Source organism: Solanum stenotomum, chromosome 4 (assembly GCF_019186545.1).
Source record: "Solanum stenotomum isolate F172 chromosome 4, ASM1918654v1, whole genome shotgun sequence".
NCBI lineage: Eukaryota > Viridiplantae > Streptophyta > Magnoliopsida > Solanales > Solanaceae > Solanum > Solanum stenotomum.
The window spans coordinates 5,929,355-5,949,612 of NC_064285.1; the positions used below are offsets into that span (position 1 = coordinate 5,929,355).

At 30.2% G+C, this 20,258-nt stretch overlaps 1 protein-coding gene across 2 annotated transcripts; it reads right to left on the minus strand.

The window, feature by feature from the left end:
* Positions 1-337: 337 nt before the first annotated feature.
* LOC125863169 (MADS-box protein SOC1-like) lies at positions 338-18,481 on the minus strand. 2 transcript variants are annotated; one of them, XM_049543336.1, is made up of 8 exons: positions 18,226-18,481; positions 17,270-17,515; positions 3,897-3,978; positions 2,782-2,843; positions 2,313-2,412; positions 1,341-1,382; positions 1,157-1,198; positions 338-574 (listed from the first exon to the last, which is right to left on the minus strand). In XM_049543336.1, the coding sequence occupies exons 2-8, from the start codon at positions 17,449-17,451 to the stop codon at positions 464-466; spliced, it is 621 nt and encodes a 206-aa protein (XP_049399293.1). In that variant the 5' UTR covers positions 17,452-17,515; positions 18,226-18,481; the 3' UTR covers positions 338-463. The 2 variants fall into 2 exon arrangements, with proteins under 2 accessions (XP_049399293.1, XP_049399295.1); XM_049543338.1 differs by lacking the exon at positions 1,341-1,382.
* Positions 18,482-20,258: the final 1,777 nt, after the last annotated feature.

The following is a 20,258-nucleotide window of genomic DNA, read 5'->3' on the forward strand; positions in this document are numbered from 1 at the left end:
ATTAATAATTTGTTATTGTGCGCATATAAACATAATTCATGAGATCGTTAATCAGATAGATTAAGTTACCATTAGTTAATCCTCTCAAATTTACAGATCTTAATCCTCTCGACATTTGTTTTAGTCGATCAGCTAACCTTTCATTAAGATGATATTAAAGGACTTAATAAAAAAGGATCATTGGCCATAGTCGTGCTTAACTAAAAACATTGATGATTAATTTATTTTTTGTTGTTATTATTTTTGGTTATCAAGTGAATTAAATGGCAGTCACAAAAGCTTGTAATTAATGAGGCGGTGCAAGTACATAAATTACAGAATCGAACTTAATAACTTTGATTAAAATTCTATATTTGTTTCAAGAAAACAGTTGAATACATATAAATTATTAATTTAGAATAAAGTGATTCAAGTAAATAAAATTCTTAAATCCATAAACTTCAAATCTTGACTTCGTCTTTAGTCATCTTTCAGGAAATCCAATAAATAGTTGTGTATCTACCTCCATTTTTCGTGCTTGAGGACTTTCATCTTCTTGTTGATCAATAAATAAAGGCAGCGGTAGAGCCTCATACTGTAACAACAAATTAAAAAATATTTAATGATTATTCAATCAAAATATGACTCACTAAATTCATTTCGATTCTTCCAAAATTTAGATCGACTTGTAGATCAGATTGACCCATGAGAAATTTTAGGAGATGCACACGAATAGAGTTTCAATGTGTGTTATTAGGTATAAAATTTAATATAAATATACAAGTAAACCTTTAACATGTAAAATTAATGATTTAAAAAATTATTTCGATATCCTACGATAACAAGTTACAAATAAAAGTAAAATAATAATAATTATACTGTCAATATATACAAATTAACTCAAAATTTGGCAAAAATATGGTAGGGCAACATATTAAGGTAAAAGAAGGTAAAGTTATCTAAACGTGAGGCTTTTCTCCATAGCTTAAAAATATTATTTAATTTATTTTATTTTAGGTGTCTTAATTTGATCGATCTTGTTAACTTTTAAATCATATATAGCTTAAACACATTATTTCATTCATCTTATTTTATGTGTTTTAATTTGATCGATTTTCATTAACTTTAAATCTAAAGTTGCTAAATATAAAAAGTGAATTATAAAATTATATTTCACCTTTTCCCGCAATTCTGCATTTTTCTCCATTAGGACTTTTTCCTGGGACAAAAGAACCAAGGAAAATTATAATAAAGCAATTATTACGCGATTGTCTCAATTTTTTTAAAAATTAAAATGTAAATAAAATAAAAATAAATAAACTGATTTTATGGATACAATAATATATACTAATGCATTTTACCTCGTCTTTTAGAAGAGAAATTTTTTCCTTGTATAGCTGGTTCTGAAATTATAAAACACAAAAATATTAATTCCATTGTAAAAGCTTCACTTTATGTTATTACTCCGTTTATTTCAATTTACATGAATCTATTTTCTTTAAATCGGTTTTACAAAAGTATGATATCTTTTTAAATTTAGAAACAATTTAGTTTAAACCTTTTATTTTACTTAAAAAGATTTTATAGCTATACATAAATATTATGACATGTTTAATCTCAGTAACAGATCCAAGATTGACATTAAGGGGCGTCAATGATTATAATAAAAAATATAATTATGACTACAACATACAATTTCAAGAAATTTTCACAACACGTTAACCACTAGATTAAATATTTAACTTGTGTCAAGAAGTGTCAATACTTGTATATATATTTATTAAACCAAAATATGACCCTATATACGATATAATTTTTCGACGAAGAGGTATCAAGCGCTTGACACCCCTTATTCAAGGGTGGGTCTGCCCCTATTTAACATCATAAGTTCCAAGAAATTTATAACCACCTAATATAATGATATGTTTAAAATCAGATATTTCAAAAATCTGTATAGATTATGATTAGATATTTAAAAAATCTGTATAGATTATGATTTGATAAGTTAGCATCCACATGGACACACAAAAGAGTGTGTGGCACACAGAGAGGTGTGTGTTGGGGTGGGGTGGGGGGGGGGGGGGAGTTTCAATTTATGAGGAAAACAAATTATGTATTTTTATACTCTATATATTATACTTGTCATGTTTAAAGAGCATATTACTCAATGGGTATTTTAGTACATTACATATATTTTAAGTTTAAAATTACTAAATTCAAAAGTTATTCTTGAATTATGTATCTGATGAATGAAAATACTTAAATTATGTGTTGTTCAGACTCTTAAAAAATTGTAAACAAGTGCGTTTAGATCTATATTTGTACATACATACCTTTTTTGCCCTAATATTTCTTAAACTTTGATCTAACTGTCCTTCAACCATTTCAAGTTCATCAATGGAGCAAGACTCTAAATCTTCTCCTAAAAGCCTTCTGCAATCAACAACATAACAACACAGAAAATAAATAAATTCAGAATCATCTACAAATTAGTTTTATACTCCCTCCGTCTCAATTTATGTAGCATTTTCGGGTTTCAAGATTTAAATAAGTCTATCTTTGACCCTAAATTTTTCATACATCTTTTAAATATTATGGATTATCAATTATGTAATTTAAAGTACTTTTTAAGTAATTTACGAATATATAAATTTCATTTCAAAAAATTTGAAGATTCTATATATACACAAATTTATGGTCAAATTTAAATTGTTTCTCTCAAAAAACAAATAGTGGCACATAATTGAGACTGAGGAAATAATATAATTATCGTAGCATAGGGAAATTGTAGATATTAATTACCTTTTAGAGTTTTCAAGAACCTCCAGATTCCTAGTCATGCTCATAACCTCCTCCTTCAAATGCTACATAAAAATTTAATAAACAAAATATTTAAGGAATTATATTTAAAAAGTTTTCGAAAGATTAGGAATGAAGAACTGTTCATCTATAAACACTCGTTAGAAAACGTAAAAAAATTTTATATTAAAACACAAAATGTATGAAAATGTAATCAATCTTGATCTTTAAAAGCTGATAAAAGGATTTTAAGATATTTGTAAGGAATAAAAAAATAATTAAGCTTTACATACAAACTATGGTTGCTTCTGAAATCTTGTGCAATAAGAAGGCACCATCTAAACTTAAAGGTAAGTCCAGCAAAGTAGTGGTTACACCAATGTTGTACGGGGCAGAGTGTAGATCAGTTAAGAATTAATCCAACAATCAGAAGATGCAAGTCACAGAATGAGGATGTTGAGATGAATGGGCGGACAAGTAGGAGTGATGTTATTAGTGACAATGCGGGAATGGTGGCCGCCATAGTGGACAAGACGAGGGAATCAAGACTAAAATAATTTGGACATGTGAAGAGGAGATGTGCAATATTGCCCCAATAAAGAGGTGCAAGAGGTGCCAGAGGCTTAATATAGCAGGTGTGAAAGAAGTAGAGATAGGCCGAAGAAGTATTGGAGAGAAGTGATTAGTCTGAGTATGTTGTTGTTATACATACAACTCTGATTGGATATTCCAGTAGGGAAGTACAAAATTTCGTTAAAGATGTTCAAGATATTTTCAAAGTTTAATATATGTATGAAAAGTACATGTATAATTTTTCTACGAAAGATATTCAATTGACTACCCTCGCCATACCTAGCTATACCCCTGAGATAGTCACAAGTGTTTAGCAAATCATATTACACTATTCAAGATTGTGGCTGGGTTTATTATAAAAGATACCCTAATTAATCCCATAGTACTTCAAAAATCTTGCTTAAATTAGAAATAATATCAATTAAAGAGCACTAATTTTGGGTTGATTACAGCCTTTGCCATGTTATTAATTATCCACATGAATGTGGTAATATTATATAATATATATAACATATAAACATAGCATAAATTGAAAAAATGCTAACCTCAGTAGTCTGTTCAAGTAATATTTTGTCATGTCTCAAATTCTTGTCATTCTTCTGATAACGTTCTATTGTCTTGTTAGTACTGAAAAAAGAAAAGAAAAAAATGAAGAAACTCACACTATTAGTTCTCCAACATTTTACTCAACAATAATGGAAAAGAAAAATGACGTGAAGAATGGTCAGTTGAACATCTTTTGTTAAAAAGTTATATTATGTATATAGAAAATTTTACGAAGTATACAAATTAAACTTTTCATATTTATATATTAAATCTTGAACAACCTTGATAAAATTTATGACATCGCCGCTGACTTTTTACTAACTCGAATCCCCCATTATATCTTAAGCCGTTTTAACAATGCCATGCCTCTATGTTTGAATCCTAAGAGCCTTTACATTATCTTGGATGCATGTATGAGGTCAAAATTAGGTGTAATTTGTTCAAGATACATTGTATTCAAGTGAATTTACATGTATTCTCTCGCTCACCTCTATCCAATCTCGCTCGTCTCTCTCCCTATTTTAATGTATCTGATAGCAAAAATACATGTATCTAGTTGCCTCTGACTTGAAATCTAGTATGAAATTATTAATTAATGATTCCTATGTTTGAATCCTAAGAGCCTGAAATTTTAGTCTCATTGAAAACGTGTTTAGTGCCTCTTTGTTGGACTTCATAATGCACTAGTTGAGAGGTAAATTGCACTATATTAACAATATAAGGTACATAATAATTTTGTGCACTATCCATATTCTTCCTCTAGGTTAGTGTGATAAAGAGTCCAAATAGACCAATGTTGGCATTCAATTGTATCTATGACTTCATTATTTGTCTTTCTTTTGGAATGGTGAGTTGTTATTAGATCATTTATCTTGGATTTTGCCCATGTCTTTTCCCTAATTTCTAGTGTCTTTTCATGACTAGGCTTTCCCATTTGTTTACCCTATTTGGTATGTTAACCCTATCAGCTTTTTGCACTCTTTTTGTATCATGTTTAAATATCTTGCAATATTACATAATATAGTGTTAGTGTGGCATTTTAATAGTTTAAGAATTTACATTTCTTACATTGCCACATAGTCATTGGTACTGCCGTTTGGTTGACTTCTCATGGGCTGCAGAATGTTAATGGCAATATTGGTTGCTACATTACTCACTAGTGCGTTACTCCATTTTGGAATTACAATATTTGTTACTGTTGCAGCTTGTCAACAAACTAACTGATGGTTTTTGACCATTAAGCCGAGAAAAGTTTCATTGTCCATTAAAACTTTTGTAACCTTTCATACATTATTTCACTAGTTATTCTTCATTATACCTTGTAATCTATGTAACTCCTAAGACCATTATCTTCACTATTTACTACCCCATTATCTTCCTATTCATTGCTAGGAAGACTTCTTCTAGTATAAATAGTGGTGGTCTTCATTTGGTTTGTTAGATACAACACATAAGAAAAAAATAGAGAGGAAAAAGTTTGTCAAAAAGAGAGTTCTTATTAGTTGAAGGGAGGTGTTCTTTTTGTGGAGCTTTGGACTCAACTCTTGTCCAGAGTTGTTGAGTTATATATTGTGATTAGGCTGTTGTATCATGGAGGGGACAAGTCAAGAAGAACTACTGCTGGACCGATGAAAACATTTGCTGCAGTGGGCTTGAATCTCCTTAAAGAGAGCGAGATATTCACGCCTCAACCTGAAGAGATTTATTTCTTCATTTTTATTTTCAATTGTAATCTTGTATTTTTTGTTATCTTATAAGTTTTCACTAACAATTTTAAGGAGATTACAGATGGCTACAATTAAAAAAACCGCGGATGTCAAGATGGGAGACCTTAACAAGCCATTTTGGTTCAATGGTAATCATTTTAAGAGATGGAAGGGTAAAGTACCTTTCTACTTAAGTCTTCTCAATGTTTCTTATGTGTTAACTGAGAAGAATCCTAATAAAGTAGACATCACCTCTATGAATGATGATGAAACTATTTCTCATCTAGAGAAAGTGGAAAAGTACGATGGTGATTCCTATAAGTGTCGGTATTATATACTTAATTGTCTATCTGATAATTTTTATGATTATTATGATAGAACTTACTCTAGTGCAAAGAAAATTTGGAAAGCGTTACAAAGTAAGTATGATACCGAAGAGGCTGGAGCGAAAAAATATGCGGCTAGTAGATTTTTTCGTTTCCAAATGGTGAACAACAAATCAGTGGTAGACCAAGCTTAAGACTTTATAATGATTGTTGGAGAGCTAAGGTCCGAGGAGTAAAAATTGGAGATAACCTTATTGTTTGTGGCATAGTAGATAATCTTCCACCTTCTTGGAAGGAATTTCAAAAAACTATGCGCCACAAACAAAAGGAAACCTCTCTTAAAACCTTGATAATGAAAATCCGCATGGAAGAAGAGGCAAGGGGCCAAGATGCACTTTTACAACCAGAAGAGAACAACATCACAACGAAGGTAAATTTAATTACTTCAAATAATGTTACTCCTGAAACTCACAAAAATACTTCTTTGAAGCCTAAGAAGAAAAAATTCAAGAAAAATAATGATAGACCTCCCAAGAAAAATAATGGTGAAAATATCCAAGCACAAAATCAACAAGTTCAAGACAAGGGACCATGCTTTGTTTGTGGCAAGAGTGGGTATATTGCTCGATTTTGCAGATTTCAAAAACGTGGTCCTAACCCTCAGGCAAACATTACCGAAGAACCTTTTGTGGCGGTGATTACTGACATAAACATGGTTGAGAATGTTGATGGATGGTGGGCTGATTCTGGTGCAAACCGTCATGTCTGTTATGACAAAGACTGGTTTAAGAAATATACTCATTTTGAGGAGCCAAAACCATCATGCTTGGTGATGCTCACACTACTCAAGTGCTTGGAAAGGGAGATGTCGAATTGTGTTTTACTTCTGGAAGGGTATTAACTTTGAAAGATGTACTTTATAGTCCTTCTATGAGGAAAAATTTGATGTTTAGTTTTCTTCTTAATAAAGCAGGCTTTAAACATATTATTGAGTCTAATCAATATGTAATAGTGAAGAAGGATATTTTTGTGGGAAAGGGGTATGCATGTGATGGGATGTTCAAACTGAATATTGAAATGAATAAAACTTTTACTTCTGTTTACATGCTTTCTTCTACCAATTTTTGGCATGCTCGTTTGTGTCATATTAATGACCGTTATGTTGGAATCATGAGTAGTTTAGAATTAATCCCAATGGTTAAAAAGAATTTTGAAAAGTGTGAGGCTTGTAGTAAACCAAAATCACTAAAAGGTCTCATTTTCAAGTTGAAAGAAAAACTGATTTGTTAGAATTAATTCATACTGATATTTATGAACTTGGTGGAATTTTAATTCGTGGAGGTAACAGATATTTTATCACTTTCATTGATGATTTTTCTAAATTTACATATGTTTACTTGATGAAAAATAAAAGTGATGCTTTTGAAAATTTCAAAACTTATCTCCATGAGGTTGAAAATCAGTTTGGAAGAAAAATAAAAAGAATTAGAAGTGATAGAGGCCGTGAATATGAGTCAAATGAGTTTAATTATTTTGTTAGATCATTGGGAATAATTCATGAAACTACTCCTCCTTACTCTCCTTCATCTAATGGAGTAGCGGAAAGGAAAAACGGAACTTTGGTTGAATTGACTAATGTCATGCTTATTGAGTCACATGCACCTTTAAATTTTTGGGGTGAAGCTATTTTAACTGCTTGTTATGTGTTGAATCGTGTGCCTCGTAAAAAATCTAAATTAACACATTTTGAATTGTGAAAAGGCCACAAGCCAAGTTTGGGATATCTAAGAGTTTGGGTTGTCTAGCCTTTGTAAGGCTAATGGATCCCAAGATTACAAAGTTGGGTAAGAAAGTTACTACTTGTGCTTTTCTTGGTTATGCTTCAAATAGTACAGCTTATAGATTTTTTAACCTTGAAGATAATGTTGTGATAGAATCGGGTGATGCTATTTTTCATGAGAATAAATTTCCTTTTGATTCTAAAAATAGTGGGGGTCAAAGGATTGAACAAAATATTTTGTCACTACCTAGTTCTTCTACTTCTACTTTGAAAAATAAAGAAGTTGATGATTTTGAGTTAAGAAGAAGTAAAAGAGCTAGAGTAGAAAAAGATTTTGGTCCTGATTTTTATGTGTTTACTGTTGGAGATGACCCTCTCACTTTGAAAGAAGCATTATCTTCACATGATTCTATTTTTTGGAAAGAGGCTGTAAATGATGAAATAGAATCACTAATTTCTAATAAAACTTGGAAACTAGTTGATTTACTACCGGGTTGTAAAACAATTGGTTGCAAATGGGTCTTAAGAAAAACGTTGAAACCGGATGATTCTATTGATAAATATAAGGCTAGATTAGTTGCAAAAGGTTTTAAACAACTAGAAGACCTAGAATTTTTTGATACTTTTTCACTGGTAACAAGAATTACATCCATAAGACTTTTAATTGCTATGGCTGCAATTTTTGATTTGCAAATTCATCAAATGAATGTAAAAACTGTTTTTTTAAATGGAGACATAAATAAGGAAATTTATATGGATCAACCCGAGTCTTTTGTTGAAGCAGGCCAAGAAAGCAAAGTATGTAAACTTACTAAATCCCTATATGGCTTGAAACATGCACCTAAGCAATGACATGAAAAACTTGATTCCTGCATGATTGAAAATGGTTTTAAAACAAATGAGTGTGATAAATGCATATATCATAAATCTTGGAATAATTCACATGTGATTATTTGCCTATATGTTGATGATTTATTGATCTTTGGCTCTAATATGAATGTTATTGATGAAACTAAGAATATTCTTAGAAGCCATTTTGATATGAAAGATCTTGGTGAGGCAAATCTTATTCTTGGAATAAAAATAACAAGAACATGTGATGGAATTTTCCTTGACCAGTCACATTATGTTGAGAAAATTTTGAAAAAATATAACTTTCTTGATTGCAAGCATGTTGCAACTTCTTTTGATTCAAGTGTTCACTTATTTCCTGTTGAAAGTGAAAATGATGTAAAAAATCAAAAGAAATATGCTAGCATAATCGAAAGTTTGAGGTATGTGACTGATTGCACTAGGCCTGATATTGCATATGCAGTAGGAGTACTTGGCAGGTTTACAAGCAAGCCAGGTAATGAACATTGGCATGCTGTAACAAGAGTTATAAGATATTTAATTGGAACGAAAAATTATGGTTTGTTCTATAAAAAATATCTTGTTGTACTTGAAGGTTTTTGTGATGCATATTGGAACACTCTATCAGGTGATTCCTGGTCTACCACTGGTTATGTATTTACTTTAGGTGGTGGTGCTATTTGTTGGAGATCAAAAAAGCAAACTATAATTGCTAACTCTACCATGGAGGCTGAACTAATTGCTTTAGCTTCAGCTAGTGAGGAAGCGAATTGGTTAAGAGATTTATTATTTCAAATACCTTATTTTGAAAAACCAATTCCTCCTATTTTAATTCATTGTGATAGCACTGCTGCAATTGGTAGAGTTCAAAACCGTTATTACAACAGTAAATCCAGACCTATAAGGAGGAAACATAGTAATGTAAGATCATGTTTGACAAATGGTACCATTAATGTTGATTATGTCAAATCTTGTGATAATCTTGCAGATCCTCTTACTAAGGCCTTAACGAGAGAAAAGGTCTGGAGCACATCGAGGGGGATGGGATTGAAGCCTATAAATCATTGAGTCATATATGAGGAAACCCAACCTGGGGACTAGAGATCCTATAATCAGGTTCAAAGGGAAAAACTAATCATATGATGACTTCTTGTGGAAAAAAAAAAAGCACTATCTTTTTATTCCCTCCCTATGATGTGAGTGCATTGTTTCCTGTAATATGTGAAGGTTGAGTTGACAAAACTCTTAATGAATATCTGTAGCCCGTATGGGTGGAGTGTTAAGCTTACAGGAGCACTCTCGACAGATTTCACCTATGTGATGTGTGGAAGTAGGTCGCTTCCTATGAGAATTGGGCTTATTCTCAAATGCACTCATGAAACCAAAATAGCACATGGCCATAACGTGCTGGCTTTAAAGCTCATGTCAACACCTTGATTATTATGTGTGAGCAGTGATATTTTATTTCCCTTAAGCAGTCATAGTTCAAGTCTGAGACCACTACGACTGTGGAGTAAAAGTTACTGTTTCACTAAGTGGAGGTACAATGCAGAGCACACCTTCATTATGCATAGTAGTCTTCCTTCAGCTGATAGACTCTCTTGTGAATATTAAAATGAGTGGTGGATTGTTAATGTGGCATTTTAATATTTTAAGAATTTACATTTCTTACATTGCCACATAGTCATTGGTATTGCCGTTTGGTTGACTTCTCATGGGCTGCAGAATGTTAATGGCAATATTGATTGCTACATTACTCACTAGTGCATTACTCCATTTTGGAGTTACAATAGTTGTTACTGTTGCAGCTTGTCAACAAACTAACGGATGGTTTTTGACCATTAAGCCAAGAAACGTTTCATTATACATTAAAACTTTTGTAACCTTTCATACATTATTTCACTAGTTATTCTTCATTATACCTTGTAACCTATGTAACTCCTAAGACCATTATCTTCACTATTTACTACCCAATTATCTTCATATTCATTACTAGGAAGACTTCTTCTAGTATAAATAGTGGTGGTATTCATTTGGTTTGTTAGATACAACACATAAGAAAAAAATAGAGAGGAAAAAGTTTGTTAAAAAGAGAGTTCTTATTAGTTGAAGGGAGGTGTTCTTTTTTGTGGAGCTTTGGACTCAACTCTTGTCCAGAGTTATTGAGTTATATCTTGTGATTAGGTTGTTGTATCCTGGAGGGGACAAGTCAAGAAGAAATACTGCTGGACCGATGAAAACATTTGTTGCAGTTGCCTTGAATCTCCTTAAAGAGAGCGAAATATCCGCGCCTCAGCCTGAAGAGATTTATTTCTTCATTTTTATTTTCAATATCTTGTAATTTTTTTTATCTTGTAAGTTTTCACTAACATATAGACTATCATCACTCATAATAAATATTTGGATTCAAAGATATATTAGTCTTTCTTTTATAGTATTTTTACTATATATCAACCTTCATTGGTTTTTCCACTAGATTTGTAATTTAGTTAGAGTTGTCTAACCCCAGGCAAATATTTGCTCATCTCCACATCTGATTGCCACTAGTTTCCTATCAAAAGTCTATGTTCCCACTTCATGGAATCACAAAGGAATACTCCTTTGTTAACTTATTGATATACCAAGGACCCCAGATTCACTCTTTTTCTCTTAGCCATCCTTTGTTATTTCTCTAAACCTAAACACAGGTTCACTCTAAGGGAATATTAGGATAGAGTCAGCAGGGGCGGAGCTACAGCCGATGAAGGCTGGTCAGCCTAAAATATTCTTTAATAGGTGGAAATATCGATAAATGAATACTCTTAAACACAACAAAGGTTTATGGTCTAGTGGTAAGCGTACTCATTTAAGAGTGTAAGGTCCCAAGTTTGATTCTTTGTCTCCTAAAAAAACGAAAAGAAAATAAAATAGTTGTCTAGTAGCAAAAAGATTCAACGATTCTTTTGAACTATAAAAAAATTCAATTATTTTAAATTATGAAAAGAGTTCCAACAATTCACTTGAGCGTATTCAACTAGTAGCTAAAATTGTTTTTCTTGACTCTTCTCTGTTAATTTTTACTTAGACCATTGATAGTATTATAATTTAAGTTTTTGTATGATTTCGTTAGATGATATGTAATTTAATTTTAAATTTGGATGCATCCATTCATCCGTAAAAAAAATATAAAATTGTGCACCAACTTTGCTAAAAATAAATCACTTTAAAAATTTGAACACCCTTGACGAAATTTTTAACTCTATCAGTCGGTACATATATATCTTTTTGTCTTTAAAGAAATTGAGGATTGGGGAAGAGGAAATTCAACCTTCATCAATTCACCAAATGACATCTCGAATATCCCATAAAGAGATCAAAATATTCTTAAGACTATTCTTGACAATCAACTATGTATAAATTATAGGAACCACATATTATAAGTACTAAATAACATCTTATCCCTTTTAGTTTTCTATTTACCAAAAGTCCCTTAAAAATGATGTTTGTGGGATACATAACGTTGTGCATAGGATACATTAGGTTTGATACATTTCACATAGCGGGATACATAGCGTTGTGCACGGGATACATAGCGTTTGATACATTCTACATAGCATTGTGCATGGGATACATGCGGGATACATAGGTAAATAAGGGATTTTTGAAATTTTTTAAATAAGTAGGGATAAATGGATATTAAGATAAGTAAAGAAGTGTAGTTTAATAATTTGTCCATCAAATATTTCAAATAGATCCACCAATCCTTTCATGGAGATCAATTCCAAATCATCCTACCTCAAAAAATATGCCACGAATGATCCTCGAATTTGGAAGAACTCTTAAGAGAGACAAGAATCAAAAGAGAAACAAAATTGTACCCATATTATTTTATTAATAATATTCTTATTTTTTCATATGTTATTTTTGTTTAATTTATTTTCATATATTTAAAATTTGTTGCAAACAATTATAATGCATATTNCCCCCCCCCCCCCCCAAACTTAATTTATCTATAATATTCTACCCCTTTTCGGCCTACGTCGCACTATCCTCGAAGAAAATGTCAACATGCATTGGGCCCACAAGACAGTGTCACGTAGGCCAAAAAGGGGTAGAATATTACATATAAAATAAGTTCGGGGGGGTAATAGGACCTTAGTAAAGGTTAGGTGTGTCTCTGAGATTTCGGGTATAGGCTGGGGGTACTTATGCATTTTCCCTTAAAAATTCTAGAATCTTCTTAAGATGGTTGAAAGATAATGCAAGAAATTTTTTTATATTTATCAAAGATAAATTTAAAAATTCTAGAATCTTCTTAAGATGGTTGAAGGATAAAGTTATCAAAAGTTTTCTTGTATATATCTAGAAGCATCTGTAGACGTGTATAAATAGGGGCGGCATTAGGCTTTTGTAATCAATTCAAGCTAATTTTGGTTCTTTTCATTACAAAGTTCTATTATCCCAAATCCTCTTTCTTCTTTCATGCTTCCTCTTCTTTAGTTAAATCTTTCGATCCTAGTTAACAATCTAGAGCTTGTAAAGTCGTTAACAAAATCAAAAAATTTAACTAAAGAGAGGAATCCATGAAGGAAGAACGAGTATTTAGGATAAGAGAACTTTGTAGTTTTCTTTTGATCTGTCAAAGATAGTACAAGGATTTCTTATCGAGGCAGCTCTATACGATAAAAATAAGGCATATAAATTGGGGGCCTCAAACTTTTACCAAAAATAAATTATATATGTAAATTTTTTATAGAAAAATTTAATATGTATATATAAATAAAAATTATATTATTTTATTCTCTTTCACCTCATTCAAATAGAAGAAATCAAGAAAATATTGTTTACCTTCGTACATTTTTTGTGCTAACATTCTCAATATTTTATTCTTTTTAATTGCTTTTGTACTTTTCTTTTTCAAGTTTTTGATGAGTCAAATTAATGCTCTATCAAAAATAGGAATTAATAGTCAAAAAGTGTTGGACAAAGTGAATTATAATTTTCTTATATCTTCTTAAAGTTTCAAGATTAAAACAAGCATATTAATAAGGTGGAACCAAGTTATCAACTTTTTGAATTAGATTCTATACTTCTAACACTTATTTCTGTTTTAAATTTGTTACTTAGAGAATTATGTAAACAATTCATATAATGATTATATTAGTGAAAGAGTGATTTTCAACGTTGAAATCTTACCTAACATTAATTATTGAACCACTCATTTATTAAAAAAAAACATTAAGTAATTAATTTGCATCTAGAAAGTATTAAGAAAAGTAAAAAAAAATTTAAAGAAGGTAACAATTGAAAAGTAAATTTTAAATAAAACATATGTGAGTCCGGAGCCAAAAGGGTAAAAAAAATTGTCAAAAGGGCAATAAAATTCATTTTAGAACCAAAAGAGAAACTTTTCAACGGTTGAAATTAGGTTGACAGCCTCAAGGCGCGGAATTCCATGCGCCTTGCAAGATGCAGCCATCATGCGCCCTTGCAAGGCGCAAGTATTCTCCGACCTGCTGTCAAATTTTTTTTAAAATCCCTTTAATTGTCCAAGTCTCCAGAACTACCAAAAATACTCTCAATTAATCTCAATATTTACACCTCTTCTTATTCATTGTACATGTCATTCAAGGACAATTTTGTTATTTTAATAAACTCCACCATTGATTAAAAAAAAGTCCAAAACCTTTTTTTACGATAAATTATTATAGTCGAACTTACGATTTCAAGGTTTTGGACTTTTTTTTTTATCAATGGAATTCTTTAAAATGACAAAATTATCCTTGGTTGACATAGACAATGAATGGGAAGGTCGAAGGTGTAAATATTGAGACTAGTTGAGAGTATTTTTGGTAATTCTGGAGACTTGGACAATGAAAGGGAATTTTTGTTTTTAATTTGACAGCAAGTCGCAGACCGTCAAAGCCTTGTAAGGCGCATGGAATTCCGCGCCTTGCAGCTGTCAACCTAATTTCAACGACGTTAGTTCAATCATTATAAAGTTGTCCTTTTGGTTTTAAAATGAATTTTATTGTCCTTTTGGAATTTTTACAAAAAATTTTACCCTTTTGGCTCTGGACTCAAACATATGTAATTTGTTTAGATTTTAGAGGCATGTTTAGATTTTAGGTCTACTGAAGATTTCGCGTTAAGCCTTCACGCATGTTGAGCCGTCCTTGATTTCTTATCACAGACTGTGTTTCTGTTTTTCAAATTATTTAATCAAACTTCTTAATTATAGCCTGAGCTACGTATATAAAGGTTACTAGTCCCTCCCTCCCAAATTAGATTGCACACCTTTTCTTTTATCTGTCCTGAAAATAATGTCACACAAATTCTAATTAGAAATAACTCATCTTTAAAATTCTTCAATTATCTTTAAGATTTATTTTAAATCATAAATTTCAAAAAAAGAAGAAATTTTATAATTAATTAAATAATATCAAATAAATTGAGACGGAAAGAACTTGACTCTTTCTATTTGCTAAAACTAGCTAGAGGACCTAATAAAAGGAAAGATAATTAGCAGAAGTTGATTTTCACTAGGGTTTAGCACTAGGGGGTTATCTGTGAATGATAATACCAAATAGTTATGAGATTAAATTATGATGTCACTTAATTTGTTGATTGGTTGGCAAGTCCAACATATAACTTGTCACGGGATAAGTTATATATATCCCTCCCCTTTGATGGTAGAATAATCTCGAGATAACTTATTCCAGGATAAAATAGGTAAAAATGATAAACATATCCCTTAAATCCTCTTTATATCTCACTTTTCACATTCATGTATATTTATATTATTTTTAATTTCATGTATATAACACATTCCCAATCTTCACTACACCTTATTTTTATGATAATTCTTCATATTTTTCTATTAAAATATTACACTAAATACATATAATTATTATTTGTGAATTTACTTGAGTAATTTTTATGTTTATTTATATTTTGATTTCTCATAAATCCTCTTTTACTTTAACAAACTTAAGATGAAAATTCTATTTTTAAGCTAAATAAGAAGAAAGTTTTATTTTTAAGTACATACAGCACTATAATGTAAATAAACAACTTAATCTTAAAATTTATGTCATGCATATTACTTTGTATACAATAAACCAAAAACTCAATAAAAAATAGTTTCAACATAATTAATCATATCATAACTCATTTCAACATAGTTTATTCTATTTTAATTAATCACATCATAAACTTGTAATCATACGAAACGAACCCTTTTGAGTTTATAAACAGGCAAAAAGTTGTGTGGGTATTGGAAATGACTATTGGTAGCAAGTACAATTTGCCTTCATATTATATTCCAAAAAGAATTCAAGCCACAAGTAGCATCTTGTCACATACTTCAAAATTTTTACTTTCTTGTTTGAAGAGTAGTTTGCCGACATATCTTACATAAAATAGTCAAGAAATTGTACATGTTACAGCTTAATCAAGAATTTATATATATAATATATGATGTACTTATATTATAAATACCTCATGTACTATTGTCAATACTACTTGTTAGTATATAATATGTTTTACTTGAATCGAAGATCTATTAAAAACAGTCTTTAATTATATATCTTCATAATGTAGTTACGTAATGGCATAATTACATTGACCCAAGGGTGGTCATAGACATGCCCTCAGTCAAAAATTATATTGTGAATATAGAAAATAATAATGTATATATAGGTCAAAAATAACTATTTCGAATTAGAAAAAATTACTTAAATACGCATCTTATTTTATCCCTACCATTTAAGCAAACTTCAAAAATTCCACATCATTCCCCTCTCGCTGATACATCACTATTCCCCTCTCTGATACATCTCTCCTTTATCTATCCGAATGTTATATCCCCTCTATCATACATCTCTTCCCTCTCAGATACATTTCTCCCGTATTGATGTATTCAGAAGTCAAGTGATGTATATGTAATACATATATTTTAAGGTATTTTTATAATTTGAAAAAAATATAGAGAAATAATGTAATTAACTCTTAACACTTTTGAATTTATGTAAATTAAACTTAGAATTATAAATAAAAGTCTGATCAATACACTAAACATAATTCCTAGTTTTGCCACTAAATTTATACAGGGACAAAGTTGTGTATACAGTATCCTATTGACGTTCTATTTACAAGATTATACTGAATATGTTATAATTGTATTTAGAAGATAGATTATTAATTGGACTCACAAAAAAAGGGGGGAAATTATTACTTCCTCTATTTCACAAAGAATGATCTAGTTTGACTTGACACGGAATTTAAAAAAATAAAAAAGACTTTTAAATCTTGTGATCCTAAATTAAAGTTATGCAAATGTACAAAATTGTCATTTAATCTTATGACCTTAAACATGCCACGTGAAATGCTAAAACTAAAATGTTACCAAAAAATAAAAATCATTCTTTTTAAAATAGACTAAAAAGGAAAGGAATTCATTTTTTTTTTCTAAACTAAGGGAGTATATATTTAGTAGAAACCAGAAGGTAAAGGGTCCCTTTTACACTGTCAATATGAGCTGTTGTGATCATTGTACTTGATACTTGTTACATCAAATCCTAAAGGCCAGTTATATTAGGATTAATGATGTATAATATATATAGTAGTTAAAAAATAAAAGTTGAAAAAGGAGTAATTAATAATATTATTTATAAAAAAAAAAATACTTATAGCAATTAATAAATTAAGAGATGAATATAAGAGTGTACCTTGAACTTGAAAACTCAAAAAGCTTTCCTTTTTGAGAAAAAATGATAAGACTAACTTCAGCATCACAAAGAACTGAGAGTTCAAATGCCTTCTTAAGTAGTCCACCTCTTCTTTTTGAGAAAGTCACTTGTCTACTTGTTGCATTTTCAATCCTTTTTATCTCAGTTTTTCCCCTCACCATTTTCTTGTTCGCGAGAAAATGTCTTTAACGTATTAGAAATAGTTCAGAAGTGTTCTCTTTCCACCTTCCATTAATAAAATCAACAAGTTATAAAGAAGAAATAATCAAGATTAGAGACTATCCAATAATCTCTTAAAAGGGTACTCAACACTTTTTAAGTCAACCAAATCAAGAAATCATAACAATTCATGGGAAGTTTTCAATAATTGAAAGGTCTCTAAATCAAGATTTGAAACAAGAAAATGATGGATATGAATAATCTCTTTAAAAGGGTCAATTTGTAAGTCAACCAAATCAAGAAATCCCTTGTTATAATCGGTCCGAAAGGGAGAACCTTGTTGCCTTTCTGTAATCAAGTGGTTGAACGCCCCCTCTCCTTACTGTCAAGTAGCTAAGCAACTCATGAGAAAGTTTTCAAAAACAGAAAGGTCTCTAAATCAATATTTGATACAAGCAAATCATGAATATGAATCAACTTTTTTTAAGAGAAAACAATACAACCAAATCAAGAAATCCTACCAATTCATGAGAAAGTTTCCAAAAATAAAAAGGTAGCTAAACCAAGATTTTAGACAAGAAAATCATGACTATGAACAATCAATTAAAAAGGTCAATTTTTTTAAAGACAAATTAATACAACCAAATCAAGAAATCCTAGCAATCCATGTCAAGTTTCCAAAAATAGAACAAACAAATCATGAATATGACTAATCACTTAAAATGGTCAACTTTTTTTAAGACAAAATAACACAACTCCAAATCAAGAAATCCTACCAATTCATGAGAAGTTTCCAAAAATAGAAAGATTCTAAATCTTGAAGTGGATATAACCCCTAAAAATAAAAACTTTATGGTTTTTCAGATCTGAAAGATGAAGAGAAAAGTAATTAGAAAACTTTGTAATAGTTTTCTAATTACAAATAGTTTTGTAATAGAAACCCTAGTTAAGAAAATTATTGTTGACTATGAAAAAAAAAAGGGAAAAATGAAGAGTTTTGATTTCTCAAAGACTTTTCTAATACTATTATCTTTCCTTTTTGAGTTGCAATCAATGGATATAAAAATAAAAAAGACATAAAATTATTAAGGAAAGAACACCACTTGTGTCTTTTTCTTCTTTTGGTAAACTTTCCTACGTGTAACAAAAAAAATAGTTCCAAAGAAAGAGATAATAATAGTAATAAAATAATATATGGTTGGCAACAAGAGAATCATACACAATTTCATTCGCCTAGACGCTCTAAGGGACCACCAATGACTCAACAAATAAAACGTTTTATTCGAGATTCCAACTAAAATCGACAGGATTGTTTATTAGCTGGTTAAAATTATATAAGTATTAATAATGCATATATTAGTAATTATTTCATATTTTACATGCTATATATCAATTTCTTCATAATTTATACTCTCTTCGTCACATTTTATCTGGTGCCATTTGATTTGATACCATAATTTTGAAATTTATAATTTAAAATAATTTTTAGATATTTGTATGTAGCTATAAATCAAATTATTAAGGGTATAAGAAAAAAAAAATTAAAATTAAATTATTTTAGGGACAAACTAAAATGGAAAAACGTATCACATTAAATGGATCAAAGGATCATAACATTTAGTAATCACGTAGTTTCTTGTTCTTTTATGTACTGTTTCTACTATCTATTAGTGGAGTATTTCATTTTGCTTTGTAGATTGATATTTTGTTGTCATATTTTCTTTTTTCAACCCTTCTATCGAAAATAATTATTCTATCCCACAAGGGTTTGTAAGGAATGTGGTATTCTTAGTCATTCCATTTCGTTTCAGTTGGTACTAGTAATGCCGCATCCCGCTCTTCCTTCTTATTGAAGCCCTGCCTCGAAAAAGTCAGGATTTTTTGACAGATTTCAACATCCAATCCATCTCTTTCTATCGATTTCTCGGATTATCGAAATCTCTGATTCGATCAGGATTAAGAGTCCCATTCATTTGTTTATGGGAACGACTCTCTGTTTCCATTCTCCATCGCATACATATTCATATCTTTCTTTGTTATTTGTAATTTATTTTCGACACAATTATTTAAAATGTCATGTAGAACGTAAAACATAGTTATCTAACATTGACTACTTCAAACATTAATTACAGATATGAAATTTTAGTCTTAATTCCTGGCTCTCTCAGAGTTTCAATAGATTGTCCGTACAAAATCTTTAAAATTAAAGGGTCTTACAGCCAATAGAAATTTGCCATGTCATCTCTGATAACGTTTCGTCACGTGCTCTAGCCTATCGCCATTAAGTATTTTTGACTCTTCCAATCTAAAGAACTTCCACATATATTTGAAAGATCCTAATAGCGCCACGTATTTCTTTCGTCTCATATTAATTGTTGTATTTATCAAGTTTATATTTGATCATAAATTTATTAAACGAAAAGAAAAATAAATATATTATTTAGTCAATGAAATTTGATTATTTTTTAATTAATATTCACTCTGTTCATTTTTTTGTCACATTTAAACTTGGAGTAGAATTATCAAAACACACTTAAACTATCTGGGTTTTTTTTAGTTTCACAACTAATACGTAGCTCGGATACATTATAAAATAAACCGGATACATAATATGTAACTCGGATACATTAAAAATTAGCTCGAATACATTATAAAATAATTTAGAATCAGGAGAGAAATAAGGGATTTTAGAGGTTTTTGAAATAGAAGGGAATATTAGAAATAAGGGAAACATAAGACATGTATTTCTCTTATATTTTTTGAGTTTGTTTAAAATAAAATGTCGCTTTCTTAATTTGACAACTTTTTA

Bases quoted from the DNA above. Each gene is read 5' to 3' on its own strand.
- LOC125863169 (XM_049543336.1), bottom strand. From the start codon at position 17,451: ATGGTGAGGGGAAAAACTGAGATAAAAAGGATTGAAAATGCAACAAGT. The intron at 1,383-2,312 runs GTATGTATGTAC...TTATAATTTCAG, and splicing joins GAAATATTAGGGCAAAAAAG to AACCAGCTATACAAGGAAAA. The intron at 1,199-1,340 runs GTAAAATGCATT...CTTTTGTCCCAG, and splicing joins TTTCTCTTCTAAAAGACGAG to GAAAAAGTCCTAATGGAGAA.